This window comes from Giraffa tippelskirchi, chromosome 6 (assembly GCF_054371585.1).
Source record: "Giraffa tippelskirchi isolate mGirTip1 chromosome 6, T2T-mGirTip1v1.2.pri, whole genome shotgun sequence".
Lineage (NCBI taxonomy): Eukaryota > Metazoa > Chordata > Mammalia > Artiodactyla > Giraffidae > Giraffa > Giraffa tippelskirchi.
Window position 1 is genome coordinate 154,176,043 of NC_137280.1, and position 15,058 is coordinate 154,191,100.

Genomic DNA, 15,058 nt, shown 5'->3' on the forward strand with positions numbered 1-15,058 from the left:
TATAACAAAACAGAAACAGACTCACAAATACAGATAACAAATTAGTGCTTACAAGTGAGGAGAGGGATTGAGGGTAAGAGCAAATTAGAGAAAGGGGATTAAGAGACATAGACTACTAGGTATAAAATGAATAAGGTGCAAGGATATAATGGACAGCATAGGGTATATAATCCATATTTTATAGTAATGGTAATTGGAGTATAATCTATAAAAATATCAAATCACTATGTTGTACACTGGAAATTAGTATAACATTGTTAATCCACTATACTTCAATTAAAAAAAAAATTTAAAAAAAGAAAATGGAAACAAAAAATTAACAAGGAGAAACAACCAAAGGACGTAAAAATAACCTTGATTAAACAAATGTAGTGATCCTGAATGGAGAATTGCACTGTAATTCATATTAGAACTTCCTGGACTTCCCTGGTGGCTTAGATGGTAAAACGTCTGCCTACAATGCGGGAGACCCAGGTTCAATCCCTGGGTTGGGAAGATCTCCTGCAGAAGGAAATGGCAACCCACTCCTGTATTCTTGCCTGGAAAATCCCATGAACGGAGGAGCCTGGTAGGCTGCAGTCCATGGGGTCACAAAGAGTCAGACACGACTGAGCGACTTTACTTTCACTACTTTCATATTAGAAATATGAATTCCTTCTAAAATAACTTGAAAATGAGTGTAATTCCAAACCAAATTCCTCGTATATTTCATTTATTTATTTATTTTGCTTTTTGCTTTTGGTTTATCTGAAGTTCTAATATGTGTCATCTTTCCCATGTTCTCTTGGTTAGAAGCAAGTCACAGACCTACCCACACTTGAGGGGAGGGGATTACACACGATCTGAATAATTGGAGGGCGGGCAAATTGGGGACAGTCTTAGAGGAAATGCTGAGTACTTTGTAAGCACTCATTTTTCTGCCTGTAATCTTCTAAGGGCTTTTTGTTAGAGTGAGTTCTGAACTTGTTACAGTAGTCCGCAAAATCCTACATGATCTAGTTTCCTGTCTACCTTTCCAGTCTCATCTCTGTTCTCCATCTCAGTTTTCAGAAGGACTTTTTCTATGACCACTATATCTAAGCATACTCTGCCCTCTAGTCGCTATCTTATTACCATTTTATTTCCTTCATTAAATCTACAACTGGGTGAAATTATTATTTGCTCATTGGTGTTGTCAGTCCTCTACTAAAATACAAGGACCAAGTGAGTAGACACATTGTTTTTCTTGTTGAAAATAGTGTCTCCAATGCCTAGCACATAGTACATACTCAAAAAGTCTGATAAATGAATGAATGAATGCATTCTATATTTAACCATGTAAAAAAGGGAATGCTAATTTGAGTCATATATAGCTCCTATCTTTTCACAGTTTTTGGACTAGTACAAGAAAAAAACATGCAGTATCTACTACTGTAGGCAAGAATCGCTAAGAGGAAATGGAGTAGCCCTCATAGTCAACAAAAGAGTCCAAAATGCAGTACTTCTGTGCAGTCTCAAAAATGACAAAATGATCTCTGTTCGTTTCCAAAGAAAACCATTTAATATCACAGTAATCCAAGTCTATGCCCCAACCACTAATGCCGAAGAAGCTGAAGTTGAACAGTTCTACGAAGATCTACAAGACCTTCTAGAACCAAAAAAAGATGGCCTTTTCATCATAGGGGACTGGAATGCAAAAGTAGGAGGTACCCGGACTTACCTCTAAAAGAGGTACCTGGAGGAACAGGCGAGTTTGGCCTTGGAATACAAAATGAAGCAGGGCAAAGGCTAACTGAGTTTTGCCAAGAGAACACACTGAGGGTCATAGCAAATACTTTCTTCCAACAACACAAGAAATGACTCTACACATGGACATCACCAGATGGTCAGTACTGAAATCAGATTGATTGTATTCTTTGCAGCTGAAGATGGAGAGGCTCTGTACAGTCAGCAAAAACAAGACCAGGAAATGACTGTGGCTTAGATCATGAACTCCTTATTGCAAAATTCAGATTTAAATTGAAGAAAGTAGGGAAAACGACTAGACATTCAGATATGACCTAAGTCAAATCCCTTACTATTATACTGTGGAAGTGACAAAAAGATTGAAGGGATTGTATCTGATAGACAGAGTGCCTGAAGAACTAGGGATGGAGGTTCTTAACACTGTACAGGAGGCAGTGATCAAAATCATCCCCAAGAAGAAGAAATGCAAAAAGGCAAAATGGTTGTCTGAGGAGGCCTTACAAATAACTGAGAAAAGAAGAGAAGCTAAAGGCAAAGGAGAAAGGGAAAGAGATACCCAACTGAATGCAGAGTTCCAGGATAGCAAGGAGAGATAAGAAAGCCTTTCTCAGTGATCAGTGCAAAAATAGAGGAAAACAATAAAATGGGAAAGACTAGAGATCTCTTCTAGAAAATTAGAGATGCCAAGGAAACATTTCATAGAAAGATGCGCACAATAAAGGACACACAGTATGGACCTAAGAGAAGATATCAAGAAGAGGTGGCAAGAATGGACGGAAGAACTATGCACAAAAGATCTTAATGACCCAGATAACCACAATGGTGTGGTCATTCACTTAGAGCCAGATGTCTTGGAGTGCAAAGTCATATGGGCCTTAGGAAGCATCACTAAGATCAAAGCTAGTGGAGGTGATGGAATTCAACTTGAGCTATTTCAAATGCTAAGAGATGTTCCTGTTGAAGTGCTACAGTCAATATGCCAACAAATTTGGAAAACTCAGCTGTGGCCACAGGACTGGAAAAGGTCAGTTTTCATTCCAATCCCAAAGAAAGGCAATGCCAAAGAATGTTCAAACTACCGCACAGTTGCACTCATCTCACGTGATAGCAAAGTAATGCTCAAAATTCTCCAGGTGAGGCTTCAACAGTATGTGAGCCATGAACTTCCAGATATTCAAGATGAATTTAGAAAAGGCACAGGAACCAGAGATCAAATTGCCAACCTCCATTGGATCATCGAAAAAGCAAGAAATTTCCAGAATAACATCTACTTCTGCTTTATTGACTACTCCAAAGCCTTTGACTGTGTGGATCACAACAAACTGTGGAAAATTCTTAAAGAGATGGGAATATTAGACCACCTTACCTGCCTCCTGAAAAACCTCTATGCAGGTTAAGAAGCAACAGTTAGACCTCAATATGAAACAACGAACTGGTTCCAAATTGGGAAAGGAGTACGTCAGAGCTGTATATTGTCACCCTGCTTATTTAACTTATATGTGGAGTACATCATTCGAAATACTAGACTGGATAAAGGACAAGCTGGAATCAAGATTGCTGTGAGAAATACCAATAACCTCATATATGCAGATGACAACATACTTATGGCAGAAAGCAAAGAGGAACTAAAGAGCCTCTTGATGAAAGTGAAAGAAGAGAGTGAAAAGCCTGACTTAAAACTCAACATCAAAAAATGAAGATCATGGCATCCAGTCCCATCACTTCATGGCAAATAGATGGAGAAACAATGGAAACAGTGACAGACTTATTTTCTTGGGCTCCAAAATCACTGCAGATGGTGACTGCAGCCATGAATTTAAAAGATGCTTACTCCTTGGAAGAAAAGCTATGACCAACCTACACAGCATATTAAAAAGCAGAGACATTATTTAACCCACAAAGGTCTGTCTAGTCAAAGCTATGATTTTTCCAGTAGACATGTATGGATGTGAGAGTTGGACCAATAAGAAAGCTGAGCACTGAAGAATTGATGCTTTTGAACTGTGGTGTTGGAGAAGACTGTTGAGAGTCCCTTGGACTGCAAGGAGATCAAATGAGTCCATCCTAAAGGAAATCAGTCCTGAATATTCATTGGAAGGACTGATGCTGAAGCTGAAACTTCAATACTTTGGCCACCTGATACAAACAACCGATTCCTTGGAAAAGATCTTGATGCTGGGAAAGATTGAAGGCGGGAGGAGAAAGGGATGAGAGAGGATGAGATGGCTGGATGGCATCACCGACTTGATGGACATGGGTTTGGGTAGACTCCGGGAGTTGGTGATGGACAGGGAAGCCTAGCGTGCTGCGATTCATGGGGTCGCAAAGAGTCGGACACGACTGAGCGACTGAACTGAACTGAACTGAACTGAATAGGCAACCCCTGACATCTACCTACCCTGCTACCCCCAATCCAATTAACTGTTGCTAAAGCCTTTCATGCTAAGTTGCTTCAGTCGTGTCTGACTCTTTGTGGCCCTATGGACTGTAGCGCCCCAGGCTCCTCTGTCCATGGGGATTCTCTAGGTAAGAATACTGGAGTGGGTTGCCAGGCCCTCTTCCAGGGGATCTTCCCAACCCAGGGTTCGATCCTGTGCCTCTTATGTATTGTATTGTATTATGTATTGTATTGTATTGTATTACGTATCTGTATTGGCAAGCAGATTCTTTACCACTAGTGTCACCTGTTGATTCTAAATCCATGTATAGCATATTTTTCATTGTTTATTATAACTCCTAATTAGACTAAGATAAATCTGCTTTTTACCATATTTTCCGTGAACTGAAAGGTTCACCATCCCTATTTCAAGGACATAATGGAATAAACATTTGTAGTCATTTAAAGCAACAGTAACTTCTGAAATTCCCTTATTGCAAAGACATTATGCTTTTCATTTCATTTCTCTGATTCCTACTAATGGATTTTGCAATTATGAATACCAAATAATTCTTAGATGATACTTAATATATTATAGCATATAGCATGACCTTAAAATGCTGATAATTTATAGATCTATACTAGAACTCAGTGTTTTTTTTTTATTTTTGGATTATTGCATTTTGATTGTAAGGCCGTACAGGATCTACACATCTGAAACCCTACATATACAAGTCTTACTTGATCATATAATCATCTTAAGATATTTAAACATTTTAAATAAGCTTTAAGAAATTTGGGCAAAAAATAATTGGAAAGTTGAGATTAATAGTCTCACAATAAAGTTCTCATCTGTTTAGAAAGTCCTATCAGCATTCTTTTCTCAGTTCCAGCTACTGTGGAAGATAAATATGCCCAGTTGTCAACCTAGGTACATCACTGGTTTAGAATATTCATTTGTATATTTTTAATTTAAATCTAAAATAACACTTCAGCAGGTCACAAAACCAAAGAGTTGATGATACAAAGATCTTAGTAAAAAATTGTTGATTAAAAATACAGTTGATGATTAATGTAACTGGGCCAAAATAATGCAGTTTAGTTTCCTTTTTACTATGTAACTTGACTTGTTTCCTTTATTACTAGAATTTTGCTACTGTGTATTATAACAACTGTGTATTTACAGCTATATGTTTTTCTATAATATAAAAATATCCTGTGTTACAAACTATAATGAATAGGCTTTGCTTTTTAGTGTGCACATATCTAGACACAGCTAAACTTTTTTAATATGTTAATAAATTAAAAGCACATACTGAAAAAAAGAATTCCATTTATTTGCCTAGGAATCATCTCAAGATATCTTTATTCCTCCTTTTCCTTTAGGTTTACATCTTGGTTTTCAGGACAGTAACAAAGATTAATTCTGCAAGGTTATTTAGACTACTTTGATAATGTATCAACCTCTTTAGTTGGTATATTCTAAGCAGAGTTCAACTCACACCTTGAGAATCCTCCTGTCCCCAGAAACATTTGGAGTGACCATAAACAAGTCCCCTGAAATTAGTGTTTATTTTGTGTATTTTACTGATACTGTATATTCTCTTTTATCTGTGTGGCCATTCCAAAGAACCTAAAAACAGTACTTATACATTCTTACATTCTTCAAAAAACAAATCTTTTTAGGTTTTATTAAACCTGTGTATTATCACAGTATCAAGAGCTATTATTACACAGTTTTTTAACCATGCCCTTTTTGCTGAAATTATACTATTCGATAAAATAAAACTTATCTCCTTAAACAGCTTCAAGATTTCCTAATTTGTATTCAGAGTATCACTGTCCCAATTATTTATTTTACCTGACATATTATAATTTTATTATCTTATTAATAAGTATCATAGCAGTTTAAAAAAAATTAAGTCTTTTATTGAGTAGTATATGTCTAGAGCTCTGTAAGACACTGTGGAAGTTAAGGAAGACAAAAGATATGGTCTCTGATCTCAAAGAACTGGAAATTTAAAGGAAAACACTGCATTTCTGAAGCAACAAGAGAGAGGATGAAACTGAGTGAAAAATTGTGTGAGAAAAGTCTGAAGTATTAAGAGTAGAGAAGCTAATATACACTAAAGTAGATAAAGAGAATTTGATCTGGGCTTTGAAGTGATGGGTAAGAGGGTATGACATTTAATCTTAGATTTAAAGATGTCCGGAATAAAAAAAACAGCTAAAAAAAATGGATATGTTTTCTGAAATTGTAAATTTTTAATGCAAATCAGATAAAAAATGCTTTGTTTTGCTTGCTAAAATAAATGACAGAGTCAACTAGTGCAACCTAATATGATTACCAGTATTTAAAAAATTAATTGTTTTGAACTTTTTTGACAAAGAAAAGTAAAAACATAGCTTAAAATCATAGATTATAGACTGAGTGAGGTGCTCAGTATAGATCTGTGTACAGTATAGATCTGTGTACCTTATGAATTCACCATAAGGTCTTAAGAAGTAACTACAAAAAAAATTTATTTTTGCCCATGCCTCTAAAGAAGAGACATGCTTTCAAAATGTCTTTAATTTGTGGTTTCTGACTCTGGTGTACTATTTGAAGTCCTGATTTTATATTGCAGATTATTTTGAAATTACAGAACTAGTAAAGAACAGCTGTGTTAATAGCCTTACATGTCCAACAAAAAACGAAAGTAAAGGACTTTTAAATCGACACACCAACCAATGTTACTTTTGTGGGACTTTGCTAACACTTTTTTAAAGTTTCCACTTTTTATTTGAAGGGTGGTATAAAGATGTAGAGTTAGAGCATGGAAATATTTTATGCTTCTCAATTCATGAAGCCTGATTTGAGGCCCTTTGATAAGTCCAGTGCAATTGGGCACGTGGTCCGTTAAATCTGTAATAAGGTGGACAGGCAGGAACAGAGGTAGTGAGAGTGAAAGGGCGTTTCCTGCCTTGGCTCTGAACTATGTGAATGCAGGCAGGATGGTCCAGACGACTCATTTTCTCATACATTCCAGAATTTTTCTACAAAATAAGCAGAATATTTCAAGTAAAATATTTTTCTTGGATTGAGTTTTAAATACTTCTTGATAATTTTCATTGTTTCAAATAACAGATGTTCACACCTGTTAAAGGACCCAAAACTAGCGAATATAATTAGAAAAATAGAAACTGAAAAATGCTTGCCTGCTCTTAAGAAGAAATGACATTTTAAGCTTATTCTGCATGAATAGCCAAGAAAAAAACTGAAGAATTCTCTTTTGGAATTTTGAATATAACCATTTGAATGACATTTTGAAAGAAGTTGTTTGTTATTAGTGATTTAAAACTGTTCCCTTTATCTTTTGCCATCTAAAATAGGTTAGGGGGTTGTGTTTACCTGTCCATTTGTATTTTACTTCATTCAGGATCAAAATGTGATCCTGAATATAACACTTGGAAATGGATAATGGATCATTATCCATTTGACGTTGTTGAAACTTCCAAGTGATAAAAAATTCTTTCCTTTCTAAATGTCCATCTTAGTCAAAGCTGCCCGACAATTGTGAAAATGTGAGAATATAAAATCATGGTTTGGGTTTATGTTTTACTGATAATCTATTGTCTAAAAATAAAGTATGCTTCATTTTTCTTCTGTATTGACTCAAAGAATTAATATTCTATAGCTGATCTTTATTTTATGTGTGTTTATTTGCATAAGAGAAGCTTTAAAAGGTTAAATACTCAAATTTACTTTCAATTATTATATAGTTTGCATAGATAAAACTTTCCTATTTAAACTTATATACTTGTTAAATGGACTCATTATATGTACTTCAGAGCAAGAGCTTTTGGCCATTTGATTTTAAGTTTAAGAGAAATAAATCGGATGTGACAAATAGTCTGAAACACTTTCAAACTTCTTATAATTTTTCCAAGTCTTTTTTGGGTAAAGGTTTAACAGTAATAATTATGCTATTTTAAAATGATAATTTAAGAATAATTTTACTATTAAAATTAGAATTCAGCTTAAATTTATAATTTAAAAATTATACTTTTACTATGATACTTAGAGCTAAGCTCAAATTGCTGAATTTAGGTTTTATATATGTGTATATACACAACTGTATGTACTCATTGAAATAAAGCACAATTTTTCTTAGTCTGTTTCCATTCTTTTAAGAAACAGAAAGAGGTGAGATAAAACAAATTAAAGCATCAAGCAGACATTATGACCTGGTTAGATTTCAAAAAAAGATACACAAATACATACAAAATTTCTTTGTGGCTAAAACAGTACTATTCAGTCCTTGTATAACATTTGTGCCCATAATACATTATTATTATGTGCCCATGAAAATGAAAGAGGAGAGTGAAAAAAAAAAAAAAGAGGAGAGTGAAAAAGTTGACTTAAAACTCAACATTCAGAAAACTAAGATGATGGCATCCGGTCCCATCACTCCATGGCAAATAGATGGGGAAACAGTGGAAACAATGAGATACTTTATTTTGGGGGGCTCCAAAATCACTGCAGATGCTGACTGGAGCCATGAAATTAAAAGATGCTTGTTCCTTGGAAGAAAAGCTATGACCAACCTAGGCAGCATATTAAAAAAGAGAGACATTAATTGCCAACAAAGATCTGTCTAGTCAAAGCTATGGTTTTTCCAGTAGTCATGTATGGATGTGAGAGTTGGACTCTAAAGAAAGCTGAGTGCCAAAGAATTGATACTTTTGAACTGTGGTTTTGGAGAAGACTCTTGAGAGTCCCTTGGACTGCAAGGAGATCCAACCAGTCCATCCTAAAGGAGATCAGTCCTGGGTGTTTGTTGGAAGGACTGATGTTGAAGCTGAAACTCCAATACTTTGGCCACCTTATGCGAAGAGCTGACTCACTGGAAAAGACCCTGATGCTGGAAAAGAGTGAAGGCAGGAGGAGAAGGGGATGAGAGAGGATGAGATGGCTGGATGGCATCACTGACTCAATGGACATGAGTTTGAGTAAACTCCGGGAGTTGGTGATGGACAGGGAAGCCTGGCATGCTGCAGTCCGTGGGTTCGCAAAGAGTCAGACATGAGTGAGCAACTGAACTGAACTAATACAAGAATATAAAAATCCTTCGTTTTCCTTTACATTTTAGGCAAGTATATGTAAATATTTTCCACATCTAGGAATTCTTAGTATTTAAATATTTTCACCAAGTTTCTATGATACTAAGTAAAACATCTACCTGTGGTTTTGATCTAAAAATTTAAAAGTAAATTGGTAAACGTAATTCATCCAGAAAAGTTTACTCTGTGGGGTTAAACAACTGAATGATCCTAACTTATAGGAATTAACAGAAACATTTTATAAAGTACCACTCAGATTGCAAACACTGGAGTTTTACTTTAGGACTTTTAGTTTTATTTGTAGATTGATTAATAATGATTTGTCTTAGAATTATCATTGTTAAATATTTCTTTATATATAACATATTTATAGGAGTGCTCCTTTACAAACAAGATACTTTAGAAATATTCCTATCAGTGAATGCCATAATAGAAACTACTTATCCAGGAGGCTAAATAACAACACAAACCAAAAAAAAAAATTCTATATTCTCAATATTGCCACCTACTCAATGCCTTTAGAATCTCTGTTTAGAATTATGTGTAGATTCTGAGGCTAATTCTTCCTCTTACTTGTTTATTTAGCATACTCACTTATGTCAGCAAATAGTTTAACAGGATAGCATAGTGGGATCTTGATTTTATTCCTTTGATATGTTAGATAACCACTCTGAATCTCAGTTAAAATGGATGTAATAATGGTTCCATTTTGGTGATGATTAAATGAGTTTATATTTGTGCTATGCTTGGGTTATACCCTTATGGCAGAAAGCGAAGACGAACTAAAGAGCCTCTTGATGAAAGTGAAAGAGGAGAGTGAAAAGTTGGCTTAAAGCTCAACATTCAGAAAACTAAGATCATGGCATCTGATCCCATCACCTCATGGGAAATAGATGGGGAAACAGTGCAAACAGTGTCACACTTTATTTTTGGGGGCTCCAAAATCACTGCTGATGGTGATCGCAGCCATGAAATTAAAAGACGCTTACTCCTTGGAAGGAAGGTTATGACCAACCTAGATAGCATATTGAAAAGGAGAGACATTACTCTGCCAACAAAGGTCCATCTAGTCGAGGCTATGGTTTTTCCAGTGGTCATGTATGAATGTGAGAGTTGGATGGTGAAGAAAGCTGAGCGCTGAAGAATTGATGCTTTTGAACTGTGGTGTTGGAGAAGACTCTTGAGAGTCCCTTGGACTGCAAGAAGATCCAACCAGTCCATCCTAAAGGAGATCAGTCCTGGGTGTTCATTGTAAGGACTGATGTTGAAGCTGAAACTCGAATACTTTGGCCACCTGATGCGAAGAGTTGACTCATTGGAAACGACCCTAATGCTGGGAAGGATTGGGGGCAGGAGGAGAAGGGGACAACAGAGGATGAGATGGTTGGATGGCATCACCGACTTGATGGACATGGGTTTGGGTAGACTCCGGGAGTTGGTGATGGACAGGGAGGCCTGGCGTGCTGCGATTCATGGGGTCGCAAAGAGTCGGACACGACTGAGCAACTGAACTGACTGACTGAGTTATACTTCAACTATAAGATATGGTAGCTATATAATTTTAATTGTCATTTAAAATCTTATTTTAGTTATAATAATTCTCATAGGATAATTATGTGCTGTGTGCTTAGTCGCTCAGTCCTATCCGACTCACTGCAACCCCATGGACTGTAGCCCACCAGGCTCCTCTGTTCATGGATATTCTCCAAGCAAGAATACTTGAGTGGATCGCCATGCCCTCCTCTGCGGATCTTCCCAACCTAGGGATTGAACCCAGGTTTCCCACATTGCAGGCAGATTCTTTACCATCTAAGCCACCAGAGAAGCCCAAGGATAATTACAGTCATTATTATTAAATCATTGTGGTTTAGTATCCTTATCTACCAAAACGAGGAAAGCCTGTGTCTCTTTTAAGAATTCCTTAACTATATTAAAGATGTGTTAAACTATTTTATTTTGTAGTGCCCTCCAATAGAAGATTTAATATATTTTTATGTCTTACCACTACACAAAAGTACTCAAGTTGGACATATGACATTATCATTTATAATTTATAGTAATAAATTATTGGTTTTTGACAGAGAAGTAATTACTGTTCCCAGGTTTATAAATTTAAAACCCTATATTTCTCTTAGATATTACAAAAATTTTGCCCTTTCTTCACAGATAGCTTTTACAATCAGTATTAACAGAAACTCAAGTTTAGAATCTTCATGTATGGGACTTCCCTGGTGGTCCAGTGGCTCAGACTCTGTGCTTCCAAGGCAGGAGGCGTGGTTTCCATTCCTGGTCAGGGAAGTAAGATCCTGTAGGCATGCCATGCAGTGTCAGTCAGTCAGTCAGTTCAGTCGCTCAGTCGTGTCCGACTCTTTGCGACCCCATGAATCGCAGCACGCCAGGCCTCCCTATCCATCACCAACTCCCGGAGTTTACCCAAACCCATGTCCATCGAGTCGATGATGCCATCCAGCCACCTGTGGCCCCCCCAAAAAAAGACTTTTCATGTGAAATTTATTTTATTATTCTGAGTATAGTGATTTAAAATATGTACTAGATAGTAGAAACAGATGGTAGCATGTTTTTATGGTATTTGTGTTGTTTTCATTTCTGCTAAAATGTGAGAGAGTGACTTACCACTTAATTTTCTTTCTTAGGTTTTGTGTTGATTTATATGATAAACTTTAGCAAGAAAGTAGGAAGTTGCCCAGTAGTTTTGTTCACTGTATTTATATCTGGTAAATGCACTATATTTAAATCTTACACCTTTTTTTCCTCTCAGAAGAAAATATACATATGTAAAACTGGGCCACTCGATCTTGATTTTCTCCCAAAACTAATCACGTTTTCTTTTGATCCTAGTTCAGGCTTGGTTCCTTCAACCTAGAGAAAATTGCAAGCCCAGCTGAGGTCATTAGAGAACTTATTTGTCACTGCCTGGACACCATTGCAGAAAGCCAAGCCAAAAATGAGCACCTGCAGAAAGAAAATGAAAGGCTTCTGAGAGATTGGAATGATGTTGAAGGACGGTGTGTACATAATGTGCTTGTATCTTAAGAGCACTAAGCTCTTTATATTATTGTAGCTCTAAGTTAATGATTTATACACTTATGCTATATGTAGACTATCATATATTTAAAATGAAATGTGTCATTGATTATACCTCTACCTAATGTGATCAAATTAAATTATTGGTCGTTATTGTACAATATAGGAGAGCAGTAACACTTTTAGGTCATTTGTATTTGGTGGCATCAGCAAACTAATAACAGTAAGAAGTAATTGGACAGTAGGGATCAGAACCCATTAATAGTAAGCAAAGTTTAGGAAGTTTGATATTTATAAGGATTAATTGACTTCAAATTATAGGATTAATAATGAATAAAAAAGAAATGAAATATAAATAAGCATAGTTGATTCCTTATTTGAAATCTTTTTATGAATGACATCTATTTCAGGTGAAGTGTTTTGGCTCCTGAGAGAAACTTGTTTTTTGCTGATTGATTGAAAGTTCATATTGTCAGCATTTTAAAAAGAAGTAGCTGTTACTGCTAGATAAGACATTTGGAAACCTTTGTTTTCCTGATTTTGCCTCTTTTAAACAATGAAGAAGAAAGTGACCTATCTTCTCAACTATGCAGTCTTCTCAATTATGTCATGATCTAGGCTGGTCCAGGGTATAGCTGTATTACTCTATTATGTAAAAGATATTTGAAGGAAATGTATGTTGTGAATATTTGTATCTCTACAAAGACATATTAATATAATATGCATGCATTTGTTAGTATATACATTGTAACATATGAAAGAATTGTGCAGAATATATAAAATAGTAATAATGCTCATTATTACATCCAGTATATAATCATTTTTTTATCTTTTATTCAGTATATCTATGTGTTAATGAAGTTTACTAGAAGAAATAATTTCTATACATTCACTTATATTTATTAGTTAATGTAAGGCATGAACCTAACACCTATCCCCTAAAACTTGGTTATATTTGACTCTCGTTTTTATGTTAATAAAGTATCTTGTCTTTTTTAGTTCTGAATTAATTTTTATCTCCAATTCTATAGTTAGACCAAATCAAAATTACATAAATGTTAAGAAACCATACAGAAAAATATGTTATTGTTTCTTTTTAACTTTCTCTTTGAAGTTCATGTTGCTGTGAATTAATATAAAATGTTTGTTCTAGAAAGCATGTTTTGGGACTTATACCAGTACTCTGGGTGTATTTTTCTACTTTATATTCAAAATAAATTACATGAAAGGAGATGTACTCTGGTCGTGATAAGCCATTATTTTAAAAACTCAAAGTACCCTCAGGATGATAGGAAATTTGATCCACAAATTGCCCACAAAAATGCAGACTGGGTACTTAGTACTTGAGCAAATTGCTTTAAAATGTCTGCCAGAGGTTGAAAGAGATATTATCTCATCAGTATTCAACACCACTGCCATAGGATGGAAATCAGCATGGAACAAAGATGAGACAGTGGAGACAAATACACCCTGTGCTGTAAGACAGTGTGTGAGGGTACATATAATATGTGTCGCACAGATGCTCAATTTGCTATTTCTGAATTTTCCAGAAAATTCTCTTGTGTTATTGTGACAAAAAGTTACCTATTTGACCAAATGCACAGCCATGTAGCTTATCACCAGTCTTAGACTCCAGCTATTCTTTTTTCGTTTTTTTTCTTAATACTGGATCACATATCTTTTTCAGGAATTGAAGATGTGTGCTCTTGGAGTGGCCCTCCAAACAGAGGAAACAAAATTCACTCCAGAGAATTCTAGGCTTTGGATGTATTCCAGATGTTAGATTAGTAGCTTTACCTGTTTTCCAAATTTGGTTTTCTTTCCTATCACACAGAAATTGGCCATTTTAAAGAGCTGTAAATACACGTTGGTCACAGCCAAACTGTATTTCCTGAACTGTTCTCCGTCCAGAGCCTTAGTTCACTGGGAAATGAGCAAACGATTTACAACTACTGCTTCTATAAGGCAGCAGTACTGGTCAAGAGTCTTCAGAGAGATTAGAAATAGGACACAAACATTCTGAGTTAGGTATCTATCCACATAGAAAATAGAGTTGAGGCCCTCTCTTTAGGCCTCGTCACAGTTCAGTTTCCTGGGCTGCTCCTGATTAGTCTTATATCAGTGTCCATTCATGATTCAGTCATTTCTCTATCAGGTTTTTTTTCCAGACTACATGTGCCTGGAGAATGAGGAGGGGCACAACATAGTTGCTGAGAATTCACTTAGAAGCTATGGTAGATAGGTCTGAAATATATTTAATAGGGAATAGGATATTATATGAGTAAAAAGCATATCATGGAAAATGTTTATGTTATGTTAAGAGGAGAAGTGTGAATTACCAAAAATATGGATGGTATCTCATTTTTTATAAAATACACCTTTATATAAAGAATATCTAGAAGGAGAAAATTAAATGATACTAGTGTGTGTCTGTGTGGATCACAATAAACTGTGGATAATTCTGAAAGAGATGGGAATACCAGACCACCTGACCTGCCTCTTGAGAAACCTGTTTGCAGTTCAGGAAGCAACAGTTAGAACTGGATGTGAAACAACAGACTGGTTCCAAATAGGAAAATGAGTACATCAAGGCTGTATATTGTCACCCTGCTTATTTAACTTATATGCAGAGTACATCATGAAAAATGCTGGGCTGGAGGAAGCACAAGCTGGAATCAAGATTGCCGGGAGAAATATCAATACTGCAGATGACACCACCCTTATGGCAGAAAGCAAAGGAAGAACTAAAGGGCCTCTTGATGAAAGTGAGGGAGGAGAGTGAAAAAGTTGGCTTAAAGCTCAACATTC

General features: G+C 35.8%; 1 protein-coding gene across 10 annotated transcripts in view; it reads left to right on the forward strand.

Moving 5' to 3' along the window:
- The window catches only part of XRCC4 (X-ray repair cross complementing 4), a 376,104-nt gene that overhangs the window by 110,828 nt on the left and 250,218 nt on the right, over positions 1 to 15,058 (forward strand). For all 10 annotated transcript variants that reach the window (XR_014057555.1, XR_014057554.1, XR_014057556.1 and 7 more), the window contains exon 4: positions 12,065 to 12,231. Coding sequence is in view for 7 of the 10 variants with exons in the window: in XM_081503924.1 (XP_081360050.1) it covers positions 12,065 to 12,231 (167 nt within the window). In the remaining 3 variants the exon portion in view is untranslated. The remainder of the gene's footprint in view (positions 1 to 12,064; positions 12,232 to 15,058) is intronic.